This window comes from Hemiscyllium ocellatum, chromosome 17, assembly GCF_020745735.1.
Source record: "Hemiscyllium ocellatum isolate sHemOce1 chromosome 17, sHemOce1.pat.X.cur, whole genome shotgun sequence".
Taxonomy (NCBI): Eukaryota; Metazoa; Chordata; class Chondrichthyes; order Orectolobiformes; family Hemiscylliidae; genus Hemiscyllium; species Hemiscyllium ocellatum.
The window spans coordinates 49,866,263-49,880,273 of record NC_083417.1 but is presented as its reverse complement, the minus strand read 5'-3'; the positions used below and the strand labels follow the sequence as shown (position 1 = coordinate 49,880,273).

Sequence of the window (14,011 nt, the reverse complement as noted above, 5' to 3'; positions counted from 1 at the left end):
GTGGTTGATGGAAAATATTCAATCTGGAGTCCAGTTACTAGTGGTGTGCCACAAGGATCTGTTTTGGGACCACTGCTGTTTATCATTTTTATAAATGACTTAGACGCAGGCATAGGTGGATGGATTAGTAAATTTGCAGATGACACTAAAGTCAGTGGAGTAGTGGACAGTGTGGAAGAATGTTCCAGGTTGCAGGGGGACTTGGATAAACTGAAGAATTGGGCTGAGAGGTGGTAAATGGAGTTCAATGCAGCTAAACGTGAGGTGATGCACTTTGGGAAGAATAACAGGAAGGCAGAGTACTGAGTCAATGGAAAGATTCTTGGTCACGTGGATGTGCAGAGGGATCTTGGAATTCATGTGCGTACATACCTGAAAGTTGCCACCCAGGTGGATACTGCTGTGAAGAAGGCATATGGTGTTTTAGGTTTCATTGGGAGAGGGATTGAGTTCTGGAACCGCAATATCATGCTGCTATTATCCAAAACGCTGGTGCGGCCACACTTGGAATATTGTGTACCGTTCTGGTCGCACCATTACAGGAAGGACGTGGAAGCATTGGAAAGGTTGTAGAGGAGATTTACCAGGATGTTGCCTGGTCTGGAGGGAAGGTCTTATGAGGAAAGGCTGAGAGACTTGGGTCTGTTCTCATTGGAAAGAAGGCTAAGGGGGGATTTGATAGAGACACACAAGATGGTCAGAGGATTAGATTGGGTAGACAGTGAAATACTTTTTCCTAGGATGATGACGTCAGCTTGTACGAGAGGGCATAACTACAAATTGAGGGGTGATAGATTTAAGTCAGATGTCAGAGGAATGTTCTTTAGGCAGAGAGTGGTAAGGGCGTGGAATGGCCTACCTGCTAATGTAGTCAACTCAGCCACATTAGGGAGATGTAAACAATAAGCACATGGATGATTTTGGGATAGTGTAGGGGGACGAGCTGAGAATAGCTCACAGGTCAGCGCAACATCGAGGGCCGAAGGGCCTGTACTGCGCTTTATTGTTCTATGTTCTATGATTTGGATGTGAACATAAGATGTATAGTTAGTAAGTTTACAGATGACACCAAAATTGGAGGTGTAGTGGATAGCAAAGAAGATTACCTCAGATCGTGATCAGATGGGCCAAGGGACTGAGGAGTGGCAGATGGAATTTAATTTAGATAAATGTGAGGTGCTGCATTTTGGGAAAGCAAATCGTAGCACGACTTATACACTTAATGGTAAGGTCCTAGGGAGTGTTGCTGAACAAAGAGACCTTGGAATGCAGGTTCACAGCTCCTTCAAAGTAGAGTCACAGGTAGTTAGGATAGTGAAGAAAGCATTTGGTATGCTTTCCTTTATTGGTCAGAGTATTGAATAGAGGAGTTGGGAGGTCATGTTGTGGCTGTACAGGACATTGGTTAGGCCTATTTTGGAATACTGCGTGCAATTTTGGTCTCCTTTCTATTGGAAAGATATTGTGAAACTTGAAAGGATTCAGAAAAGATTTACAAGGATGTTGGAGGATTTGAGGCTGAACAGGCTGGGGCTGTTTTCCCTGGAGTGTCGAAGGCTAAGGGGTAACCTTAAAAAGGGGCAGGGATAGGAGAAATAGACAAAGTCTTTCCCTTGGGGTTGGGAAATGCAGAACTAGAGGGCATAGGTTTAGGGTGAGAGGGGAAAGATATAAAAGAGACCTAAGGGCAACGTTTTCACGCAGAGGGTGGTACGTGTATGGAATGAGCTGCCAGAGGAAGTGGTGGAGACTCGTACAATTGCAACATTTAATAGACATCTGGATGGGCATATGAATAGGAAGGGTTTGGTGGGATATGGGTACTGGCAGGTGGGACTAGATTGAATTGGGATATCTGGTTGGCATAGACAAGTTAGACCGAAGGGTCTGTTCCCGTGCTGTACACTTCTATGACTCTATGACAGTATGACCATGCCCAGTAAGACATTCTGTTTCGCTAAAATTTATCTGCTGTTAATAAAAAGAAAATTTAGAATAATTCTATGTATGTCGATTCATATTGATTGAAGGCAGTCTTATGCCAAAGCCCCTATTACTATCAAACTTTTTTTCTTAAAAAGAGTCAATGGAGTGGTTTTCAGCATCTGTAACTTTAAACATTAAAAATAGCAAATGGAAATATGTAAGAATTGCAATGGAATTATGAAATCTAATAGTTTTCTCCCTAATCTCCTCCCGTTTTTCCTCTTGAACATCCTCACTCGATTCATAGCCATACCATGGACAGATATAAATGTCTAGCTATTTTTATGTGGGAGCCTACAAATTGAATGTTGAGAAGCTGCTTCTCTGTGGAGTGCATAATGGTTGATGTGACGCTATCCTCACCAGCATTTTTATAGCATGGGCTTACTGGATCGCAAGAATTCTACCTAATGTTTTTGCTGCATGTCCAAAAATGATGAGGCCAGATACAATGCCTTAACCATTCAACACTTCAACCGTAAATTAGTTACTACAGCAAATATGATGACCTGTATCTGCGATTTTAACAGCTGGATGGCCTGAATTCTGAGCAAGAAACATGTCTGGGACTGGGCTGCAGTACCACTTATGGAACTAACGTTGCGGGAAGCAAATGGTGTGCCAGGCATTGTCATTTATATTTGAACAGCAGCTAGTTCAAACAAAATGGCTGACTAAATGCCTTAGGACATTGTGCCATGCCCAACCCCCAAAATAAGGCTGCACCATCCATCTAAGCTGCAATGTGACAAGTAAATGGTGAAATGCAACAGTGGAGGTCCAAAATTAAGTAAGGGGTGTAGGTATGCCACTCACAGATATTTTAACCAAGTGCTTAAAATTAATGAAAAGGCGAATGCCATGCAAGCCATTATAACTAGAGGGCCAGAAACAAAGGCGGGACAGTTTTGATGCTTCAGTACAAAAGCTTGGAACACACTGAGCCTCACATTCAAGAAGGGATGCATGGTCTTTGGAAGGCATGCAATGAAAATTCAGGTATCCCAGAGTTAGCACCGGAGGAAAGGTCATATAAACTAGACTAATGTTCTCTGGGACATAAATGACGGTAAAATGATTTTACTGATGACTTTTGAATTTGAAAGACTAGCCAGACAATATTTTTTCAAATATTGTGGCATCTAGGACAAAGGGGCATTATTTCAAAATCAGAGCCAGGTTAAAAAGAAGAATTAAGCAACACATTTTCACACAGCGTCATAGAGGTGTGGATCTTTGTTGCACAAAATGCAATAAATTCTATTTTAATTAATAATTTTAATTCTGAGGTCAGTAAATCTTTGTTAGAAAATGGCATTAAGAGACATGGAGCCACCGGGGTAGATCGAGTTAAAAGCAGATTAGGCACGATTCTATTGAATGACAGAACAGACTAAAGGGCTGGATGGCCTATTCCTGTTCCCAGCCCTCATGTATTCAAGTGGATTCTCTCCAAAGGGGGACCAGGGAAAAAAGTAATTCTTCACAAAATTAAAATGAGTCTAACGCCAAAATGTTGATTGGGGAAGGAGAGGGCTGCAAACTCTGCCCTGTAAGTTATCAATCTGAAAGGAATCTTGCCAGTTTTGAAATCCCAAGGCTGTTACTCAGTGCTGCAACCTATATTTATCCTCCAAAGTATCAGGAGATACTGGAACGGAAAATTTTACTATGAGTAAAATATTCAGCAATGAGCTAAAGTGTTTCTAGAGATTAGAAAAATTTGTTCAAACATTTAATGAAGGATTCATTTTGATAACCAGCTATAATATATTTAAGACGTGGTACTTAAAATTTAGGTTTGTAACTTACATTCCTAATAAAAAAAAAGTAGCAGTCCTGAATATTTCAAAACATTCCACAGACCAAATATCCACGGTTTCATTGCTCTGATGGACATGCATGTTGATAAATAATTGGATACATTTCTTACTAACAGAAGGAATGTCTCTCCAAATTAACAACCTTTCAAATTTCATTATCTGCTTTGAGCACATCTAATTACACTAGAAGTATACTTGAATTTTTAGATGTAAAGCTAAACACTTCAAACAAGAACTGTGAATCAAGCTCTTGGCTGAGTGATAGCGTTTGAACTGTATGCCACAAGATGCTGAGTGACATTCCAGCCGAATGCTGAGGAGAGATCAGTTCCAAATTCTGGATTCAGAATACTGGACTGCGGGTGATAAGATGAACATTTATCCAGTTTTATATGACCTGGGTTTCAACTGGTCTCTCCCCCTGTCCAATATTTAACCCCTTCATGTCTGGTAATTTGCCAGGAAGATTTAAGGAAATGACCTCTAGAACAAGAAGGCTGATTGCTCATCCTAACTTCAGATAAAAGGTTTCACTTTGAATGTACATCTGAGTTGGGAGCTTACAACTGATGCCAACAATTTTCTTGATGAGAAAAATGAACCTGATAACCCATCACTCTATATTCTAACTCATAAATCTGCAGAGGTAATTTGTGTTTTGGTTATTTGTGAAATAGGCAAGGGATTGTGCGAAAGGATCAGACACCTGCTTTATCTGTTATTTTTGAATGGCTGTTTAAAATTTATCTACTGTATACCATATTCCTAAGAAATTGTTTTACTAATAGTCAAAAGGCAAGAGTGTGCATTACCCCAAGAGATTTAATTCAAACTGTGATTATTGTTTTAGAGTAACTATTGTCGAAACCAACTAAATCTCTCAAATCTATTATCAAAGTGCAATTAACTTTATATGGCTTTAGTATTTTTATTAACTTCCAAATCTATATTTCATTTAGTGTTATATTTAAAACAATTTAATCCACATTAGCAGTCAAGACAGCATAAAATTGCTTAACAGAACTCTGCTTTGTAATCACAGATTTCAAAGAGTGAGACAACAGGTTAATGTTGTGAAATAAAACAGAGTGCTGGAGAAACCCGGCTGGTCTGGCAACATCTGTGGAGAGAGGAACAATTGTGGCATTTCCTCTAGTCACTTCCTGAAGGACAAATTTTCTAGACTAAGCCTGCAGAAGATGGTGAGAGAACTATAAAAAGACTAGTCCTCATCAATCTGCCTGTAAAATGTACCTGTCCATGAGAGTATTGGTAGGAGAGGACACTGCATGGTCTTGGGGAAAACAATGTCCCATTTTCACACAGAGTATGCCTTGATTATTTTGTGTGTCTCTACTATGGTGCTAAATAGGATAGCATTTGCACAGATCTACAAGTTAAGACTGGGTACCAATGAGGCACTGTGGACCAACATCAACAGTAGAACAGAGCTCTAATTTATGACATCATGGCCCTCACTCTACTACTACTTTCAAGCCAAGTTATCAAACCTGATTCAATGAAGAGCACAGGAGGGCATGTCAGGAGCAGCACCAGCATTGGTACATATGAAGTGTCAATCTGATGAGGTTACATCACAGGACTTCTTGCATGCGAAACAGCAGAATCAATGTGCAATAGGCTAAATGACTCTACAACCAACAGATCTGATTAATAATCTGCAGTCCTGAATAGTGGTGAACAATAAAACAACTCATTGGCGGAGGACAGCTAACCAATATTCTCAATGATGGGAGAACCCCAATGTTTCAGTGTGAAAGATAAGGCTGAAACATTAGTAACCATATTCAGTCAAGTCAATTAGATTTTTTTTTAGATTAGATTCCCTACACTGTGGAAACAGGCCCTTTGGCCCAACCAGTCCATACTGACCCTCCAAAGAGTAACTCACCCTTACCCATTTCCCTCTGAATAATGCACCTAGCACTATGGGCAATTTAGCATGGCCAATTCACCTGACCTGCTCAGCTTTGGACTGTGGGAGGAAACCGGAACATCGGGAGAAAACCCACACAGACACGGAGAGAATGTCTGTGTGGAGTTTGCACAGTCGCTCAAGGCTAGAATCGAACCTGGGATCCTGGTGCCGTGAGGCAGCAGTGCCAACCACAGAGCCACTGTGCCACCCATGATGAATACCAATCACTTCCTGAGGTCCTCAGCAACTCAGATGTCAGTCTTTAACTAATTTGATTCACTCTACATGATATTAAGAAATGGCTGAATGATGCAAAGGCTATGGGTCCTGATAACATTCTGACAATATATTGAAGACTTGTGCTCTAGGACAAGCTGAATCAGAAAGTGTGGCGCTGGAAAAGCACAGTCAGTCAAACAGCATCTGAGGAGCAAGAGAGTCGACGTTTCGAGCATAAGCTTTCATCAGGAATATTGCGGGGAGGGGTGAGGGGAGGGATTATGGGAAAACATGGGGGGAGGAGAGATGAGGAAACTGGTGAAATTGACATTGATTTTGTGTGGTTGGAAGGTCCCCAGAAGGAAGATGAGATGCTCTTCATCCAGTCATCAGGTGGCTAGGAATTGGCAGTGGAGGAGGCCCAGGACGTGCCTGTCCTTGGCAGAGTGGGAGGGGGAGTTGAAGTGATCGGCCACAGGGCAGTGAGATTGCTTAGTGCATGTGTCCCAGAAATGTTCTCTGAAACATTCCAAAAGTTGGCATCCTGTGTCCCCAATGTAGAGGAGATTACATCAAGAGCAATGAACACAGTAGATGAGGTCTTTGGATGTGCAGGAAAATCTCTGCTGGACGTGGAAGGATGCTTTCGGGCCTTGGATGAAGGTAAGGGGTTAGGTGTAGACACAAGTTTTACACCTCTTGCGGTGGCAAGAGAAGATGCAGGAGTGGAGGGTGGCTTCATGGTGGGCATGGACCTAACAAGGGAGTCACAGAGGGAATGGTCTCTGCAGAATGCTGAAAGGAGTGGAAGAGGGAACTATATCTCTGGTGGTGGGGTCTGATTGTAGGTGGCGGAAATTATGGGGGATGACATGTTGTATGCCAAGATTGTTGGGGTAGAAGTGAGGACCAGGGGAGTTGGAGGAGTGGGGTTCAAGGGGAGAGGTGTGGGAAGTGGAGGGCATTGTTGACCACATGGGCAGGGAAATTGCAGTCCTTGAAATAGCAGGCCATCTGCGATGTTCTAGAGTGGAATTGGTTCTCCTGGAAGCAGATGTGGCAGAGGCTGAGGAATTTGAAGTAAAGGATAGCCTTTTTACGGGAGGGGAGGTGGAAGGAGATGTAGTCCAGATAGCTGTGGGAGTCAGTGGGCTTGAACTCGATGTCTGTGTTGAGTCGGTTGCTTGAAATGGAGATAGAGAGGTCCAGAAAGGGGAAGGAGGTGTCCGAAATAGTCCAGTTGAACTTGAAGACAGGGTGAATGGCGTTCATGAAGTTGATGAACTGTTCAACTGTCCTGTGGGAGCACAAGGTGGTGCCAATACCGTCATCGATGTTGCGGAGGAAAAGGTGGGGAATGGTGCCAGTGTAACTGTGGAAGACGGACTGTTCCAAGTACCCGACGAAGAGACAGGCATAGCTGGGGGCCATGTGGGTGCACATGGCTACCCTTTGGTCTGAAGGAAGTGGGAAGATTCAAAGGAGAAATTGTTGAAGGTGAGAATCAGTTCAGCCAATTGAATGAGTATGTCTGTGGAAGGGTATTGGTTGGTTCGGCAGGAGGGGAAGAAATGCAGGGTTTGGAGGCCTTCATCATGGCAGATGGATGTGTACAGGGACTGGATGTCAATGGTGAAGATGAGGTAATGATGGCTGGGGAATCAAATGTCTTGGAGGCAGCGGAGGGCGTGGGTTGTGTCCCAAATGTAAGTGAGGAGATCCTGGACCAATTGGACAGAATGGTGTCAAAATATGCAGGTATGTTTGGTTGGGCAGGAACAGGCGGAGATGATGAGTCAACCAGGGCAGTCTGGTTTAGGAATTTTAGGTAGGAGGTAGAACCAGATGGTGTAGAGTTCCCGAGCTATAAGGTTGGAGGTTGTGGATGGGAGATCCCCTGAGGTGATGAGATTGTGGATGGTTGGGAGATGATGGTCTAATAATGGGAGATGAGGTTGTGGTTGAAGGGACTGTAGGAGGAGGTGTCTGTGAGTTAGCGCCTGGCTTCAGTGGTGTAGAGATCTGTGCGCCATACTACCACAGCATCTTCCCCCACCCCCACCTTGATGGTGAGGTTGGGGTTGGAGTGGAGGGAGTGGAGGTCTGTGTGTTGCAAGGGTGAAAGGTTGGAATGGACAGTTTGAGGCGGTCAATGTCTCAGCAGCAGTTGAAAATGAGGAGATTGAGGGAGGGTAACGGCCAGCACCTTATGTGTCCAAATGGATGGGGTATATTAGATTAGATTACTTACAGTGTGGAAACAGGCCCTTCGGCCCAACAAGTCCACACTGATGTGCACCCACCCAGACCCATTCCCCTACATTTACCCTTGCTCCTAACACTATGGGCAATTCACCTAACCTGCACGTTTTTGGACTGTGGAAGGAAACCGGAGCACCCATAGGAAACCCACGCAGACACGGGGAGAATGTGAAAACTACACACAGTCAGTCGCCTGAGGCGGGAATTGAACCCGGATCTCTGGCGCTGTGAGGCAGCAGTGCCAACCACTGTGCCACCGTGCCGCCCATTTGGAGGTGGGCGAAGGCATCCTCAGAAGGTAGGTGCAAGTCCTGATGGAAAAAGTAGGCATGGAGCCTGATGCAGCAGAAGCACAATAACCTGTTCGCTGACACCAGGTTCACAGTTTATCAAAGACCACACCAGAAGTACAGGATTTCACTACAGTCCTGACCCAACAATGAATAAGACATGAATTCTAGAGAGAAAGCGAGAGTCTTTGTCCTTGGCATCTAAGCAGCATTGACTGCATAAGGCACCAAGGAGCCTAAGCAAAATTAAAGTCAGTGGGTGTAAGAAAGAGAACTCTTCCCTGGTTAGAGCCATACTCAATATAAAGGCTGTGGTTGGACAGTTTAGTCCTTGGACATTGTTGTGGGATATTCTCATGGCAGTATCCTAGGTTCAAACATCTTCAGCTGCTTCCTCAATTACTTGCCTTCCCATAGCTGGTAAGAAGTGGGTATGTTCACTGATGATCGCACAATACACAGCACCGATCACGGCTACCTAGGTCCTGAACAGTCTCGGAATCATATAGTACAGAACGGACCCTTCAGTTGATCAAGTCTGTACCACCAAAAAATATACTACTGCCTACTGCATACTGAGACCCCAGGCTTGAGTGTTATGACACTTCAAGTGCTCATTCTATTTTTTTTAAAGGGTTGTGAGGGCTCCCTGCTCAACTAATCTCACAGGCAGTGCATTCCTTATGCCCATCACCTTCTGGCAGGAAAGGTTTTTCCTCAACTTCCCTCTAAACTTCCTGCCTTTTATTTTGGCCCTTCAACCAAGGGGAGCAGCTGCTTCTTGTTCACCCTGTCCATGCCCTTCATAATCGCATACATCAGTCAGATCCCCTTTCTACCTTCTCTGCTCCAAAGAAAACAGCCCAGACCTTGCCAATACATGGAAAGCTCTGGACAACATTTAGGCCTGGGCTGATGGCAGCAATTAACATTCATTCATGCCATTTCCGACATGAGAGTGTCCCACCTCCTCTTTACATTCAATGACATAACTATTAGTGGGTCTTCCACTGTCAATATCCTAGTGATTTACATTAAACAGAAACAGCACTTTTCTTGCCATATTAAAACTAATGTCTATATAGGGCAGCACAGTGGCTCAATAGTTAGCACTGCTGCCTCACAGTGCCAAGGACCCAAGTTTGATTCCACCACTGGGTGGCTGTGTGTGGAGTTTACATGTTCTCCCTGTGTCAGCGTGGGTTTCTGCTGGGTGCTCTGGTTTTCTCCCACAGTCCAAAGATGTGCAGATTAGGTGGATTAGCCATGTTAAATTGCCCGTAGTGTCCAGGATTAGGTGGGTTAGCCATGAGAAATGCAGGGTTACAGGGATAGGGTAGGGGGGTGGGACTGAGTGGACCTGTTGGGCCTTTTTCTACACTGTAGGGATTCTATGAAAATAAGTAGAAGAAATCGGAGCAGGAGTAGGCAATTCAACCTCTCCAGCCTGCTCTGCCATTCAATATAAAGGCAGCTGCAAGATATAGGAATTCTGTAACGAGTAACAATTCCCAAGTCCTCCAAGCCATCTACGATGTACAAATCAGCAGTGTGTTTGAATACTCCTCATTTGCCTGGATGAGCGCAGCTCCAACATCCCTCAAAAACGTGACAGAGCAGCTTGCTTGATTGGCATCCCATCCACAACCTTCAAATTTCACTCCCTTCACCACCAACACATGGCAGCAGCTGGAGCTACTATCCTGAAGATGTACTGCAGCAACTCTCAAGGATCCTGCAACAGCACCTTCCAAACTCTAGACCTCTACCACACAGAAGGACAAGGGCAATAGGTGCATAGGAACAACTGCCATCTGCACATTCCCCTCTGACTCAACACTACGTGATCTTTCACTGAATAAAAATCCAAAGCCCTAACATCTCTATTGGCGTACCTGCACAGATGGACTACAGTGGTTCAAGAAGGTGTGTCAACAGCAGTCTCTATGACAATTAGAGATGGATAACAAATTGCTGGCTAGCCACAATGACTGTGTATTATGGAATTTTAGTTTTAAACAATAATCACCTCAGCTCCATGAAGGGAGGCCGTGTAAACTGGGCCAAGCCAAATTTTCAGCTGTAGGAATTTTGCTCAAGCCTATCATTGAATACCTGCCTGCAGTTTTTATTTTTCTGATCAATGAGTTCTAGACCTGTTTATCAATGAGATCAACGTTGTGAGGGGTTTGATAGCAAAGGGTTGCACTATGGCCAGTGCTTTCTGCAGTTTCAAATGGCTGGCCATTAATTGCCTTTAATTTCTGACACTTTTAAGTTGTGAATTCAATTGAAAACAAAGATGTAAACTCAGAGTGAGGAAGTAGAGAAGTAATACCAGTTCGAGATGTGGCCGGCCTAGTCTCGACCATACTATTCTGTGTGTGTGTGTGTGTGAGGGTGGGGGAGCGGGGTGGTGGCAGGAGTGCGTGTTCCTGTTCCAGTAGTAGGAGCCCACTGAAAGATTCCGTAGCATGGAGACAACTTATCGTCAGCCTGGCGAAACATTTCACTCTGCCATTATTCTGAAGAAACGCACGGCCCGGTATTATCAGAAAGTTAGTGGCCAGCCACAGACCGATATTAACACCGGCCTTTATCCTCAGCTACGGATGTGCAGCTCGGAGTGTAATTTTGTGTGTGACGGTGTCGCCAAGAGCATCGTTCCGCCCCCCGCCCACAGCCGGTGATCTTACTAACTTCGGTAGCAGTCACGCTGCACAAATAAAGTGCTCACCTTTGAAGATGGGGCAGATTTTCCAGACAGTAGCTGCACCCTCTCGGTTGTACTGGCCCAGTGCTAGCTCCATGTAAAATAAAGGCATCCCGGCGATCAGCAGAAAAAACAAGTAGGGGATAAGGAACGCACCTACAAAACAGGAAGAGCACACAGTTTCTGAGCCGAGGAGGGAGAAAGAGCGCGTTTCTAAAAGCAGGGATTGCTAAGCGCACTAACCTCCGTTGAGCCCGGGTCAAACCTGCTGTAAAAGAGCTCAGTAAAGTTAAATCCATCATTTCAGTGAAATATCAGATGGACCGAGATTCCCATTGTTCGCCTTGCCCTCCCTGTCCTGCTCAGTACACCAGAGAACTGCTCCTGTTAAATTCGGGCATCTATTCCCAGGACCGGAGGAAAACGCAGCATTTGCAAGGAGGCATTTATCAGTAAGGCCAAAAAAAAGGAGTAATCCTTTACGAAGTAATCTCAAACAAAGAACTGCGGGTGCTGGACCCTGAAACACACACAAAAACACAAGTCTGACAGGATCTGGGAAGACAGAGAGAGAGGTTCTTTCTCTCTGCCAGGACCTATTCAGTTTCTCTATGCAACCCCAAAGGACCAGATTCCATCAGCTCGCTCCTTCCCAGCGAACACATCACTCAGGAGAATGCGTAGGTTCAGAAAGACACGGCGGAGACGCCGATCAACCGGGGATTGAGGTGGGCACACGCCTCCTGGGTATGTCTACCAACTTGCTCTGAAGGTTAGTGTTCCACGCCTCTAGGCCAGGTAGGGCTGGGGTCTCGATCTTCTAACCCAGAGGGAGTGCCATTACCACTGCGCCGCGGTCTCCACAGCCTGTGGGTCAGGAACTCCCTCAACCACAGAGGAGCAGAAGGAGGCCATCCGGCCCACAGTGTCTGCACTCGCTCCCAGGTGCATTAAGATTCACTTATTTTTAATTACAATGGCCCTTTTTATTCCAATTTACTGCATTCCCTGCTGACTTGAAGATGACAAGAATTTCAATTTTAAAGACAATCCCCCCTCCCTCCCCCCCCCCACAAAAAAAGAGGGAGTGACGGTGCGAACCTTCAATGTCAAAGGCGGTGTGTGTGTTTGGGTGGAGGGGGTCTTGGAAAGTCTCACTTACCGCCTCCGTTCTTGTAACAGAGAAAAGGGAACCTCCACACATTCGCCAGGTCCACGGCAAAGCCGATGACTGAGAGTAGGAAGTCGATCTTCTTGCCCCAGGTCTCCCTGTCTGGCTCAGCGGCTGTGAAGGGGGGCGCGCTGCTGCTGATGGCAGTGTTGGTGTGCTGTAGCCCATTGTGTTCCTTCACCAGCACCAACTCCGTGTCCTTCGCGTCCATTCTGTTATACTCCTTCATGGGAGCAACAGATGCCAGCTTGCGATCAGGCAGGATTTGCTTATTCATCATTCCTCGCGGGAGAAAACGTGGGGATGCTCTGAGAAGGTGGGGGGGGAAACCAAAATAAAAAACACGCACATGCAACACCACCAAGTCCGCCCCCTCCCCTCAGAACGAAAGCCCCCCTCCTCCACGTCAATGACAGTCCCGCCGGCAGCTCCTTACTGATGGAGCCAGGCTCCAAGTTCCTTAGTGGCAGCCGGCCGTACAGGCAGAAAACAGCGTGAAAACAGTTGCTTTATTACTTAAGAGAGGCATCGTGCTCATCTATGGCCGTGGCTCCTTTACAATGACAACGGCCCGGACTAAGCGGTTCCCATCCAGGGACCCGGGAGCAAAGAAAGTCTTTTGCTTGCGGTCGAAGTTTGAGAGATACTGAGAGGCGACAGCTTTTAAATCAGGCTCCACTCGCTTCACGTGGTCCGAAGTCTGTCTTTTTTGCCAAACAGTGCCACCACTTGACTTCTGCATGTCCTGAACCCACCTCAATGCGAGTCCAATCCCTGCAGACTGCATGTTGTGTGTTCCCCTCCGCCCATAAACGCCCCCTGTTCAAACTAAAACCCTCGCTCACTCATGATTTAACCTGCTGGTCTTTGCCAGGAATAATCTAATTCACGTTTCTACAAAAAAAACCTACAGCCACGCGTAGCCATCTCTGCCACCTATTTGTCCAACCTCCAGTTGGAGTTATCTTTGTCTGTAGGAAGTCATTTATGGCTTAATTTCCCAGAAACCTCATAAAAATCTTTTGGTCTCTGGCTGCTCGAAGTGTTTCACTTTTCTACGGAAAGGTTTAGTTCATCCGCAGTCTACTTCGACCCAAATCTAGCCCCATTTGAAATGACAGCGAGCGAGAATCCTCTCTCTGACCTGGGTCCGCTCCAGTTGAAGTTTTAACAAGAGTCCCTTCGTGCCCCACAGCCGGCGTTAAACCTGCCTTCACTGGCTCTGCTTTCAACATTAGAGAGAGTGACACACGGAGCAGGTTCAGGCCAGTCTTTGAGAGAGAGAGAGAGAGATGGTGTCAGAAACAGATCAATTCTCTCCCAGGAACTTCTAGCCTCAAAACAGAGCGAAGCTCAGCAATTCGCCGTGTCAGTGAACAGATGTTGATTCAAATCATTCAGCTCCCTTAACACAATTCATCTGATACATTTCTGAAAAATCAGACTAACAGCGAAACACGCTGCGACAGAAGGGTTTGTTAGCACCAAGATTCTCATCTTCCTGCGCCGTGTACCTTGAAAGTAAGGTTAAACGGTTCCGAACGCCCTCAATTTTTCTGACTCCACAAATATATTGTCCCATTTTGTATTTTGCTGAAATTCATTGGA

The 14,011-nt window shown here is 45.3% G+C and overlaps 1 protein-coding gene across 1 annotated transcript in view; it reads right to left on the bottom strand.

Annotated features, from left to right (window-relative positions):
* The window catches only part of slc6a2 (solute carrier family 6 member 2), a 180,699-nt gene extending 167,613 nt beyond the window's left edge, over window positions 1-13,086 (bottom strand). The window contains exons 1-2 of the mRNA XM_060838138.1: window positions 12,395-13,086; window positions 11,257-11,388 (exon numbers count right to left, since the gene is read on the bottom strand). Of these exons, the coding sequence (XP_060694121.1) occupies window positions 11,257-11,388; window positions 12,395-12,683 (421 nt within the window). The 5' untranslated portion in view covers window positions 12,684-13,086. The remainder of the gene's footprint in view (window positions 1-11,256; window positions 11,389-12,394) is intronic.
* Between the last annotated feature and the right edge of the window lie 925 nt (window positions 13,087-14,011).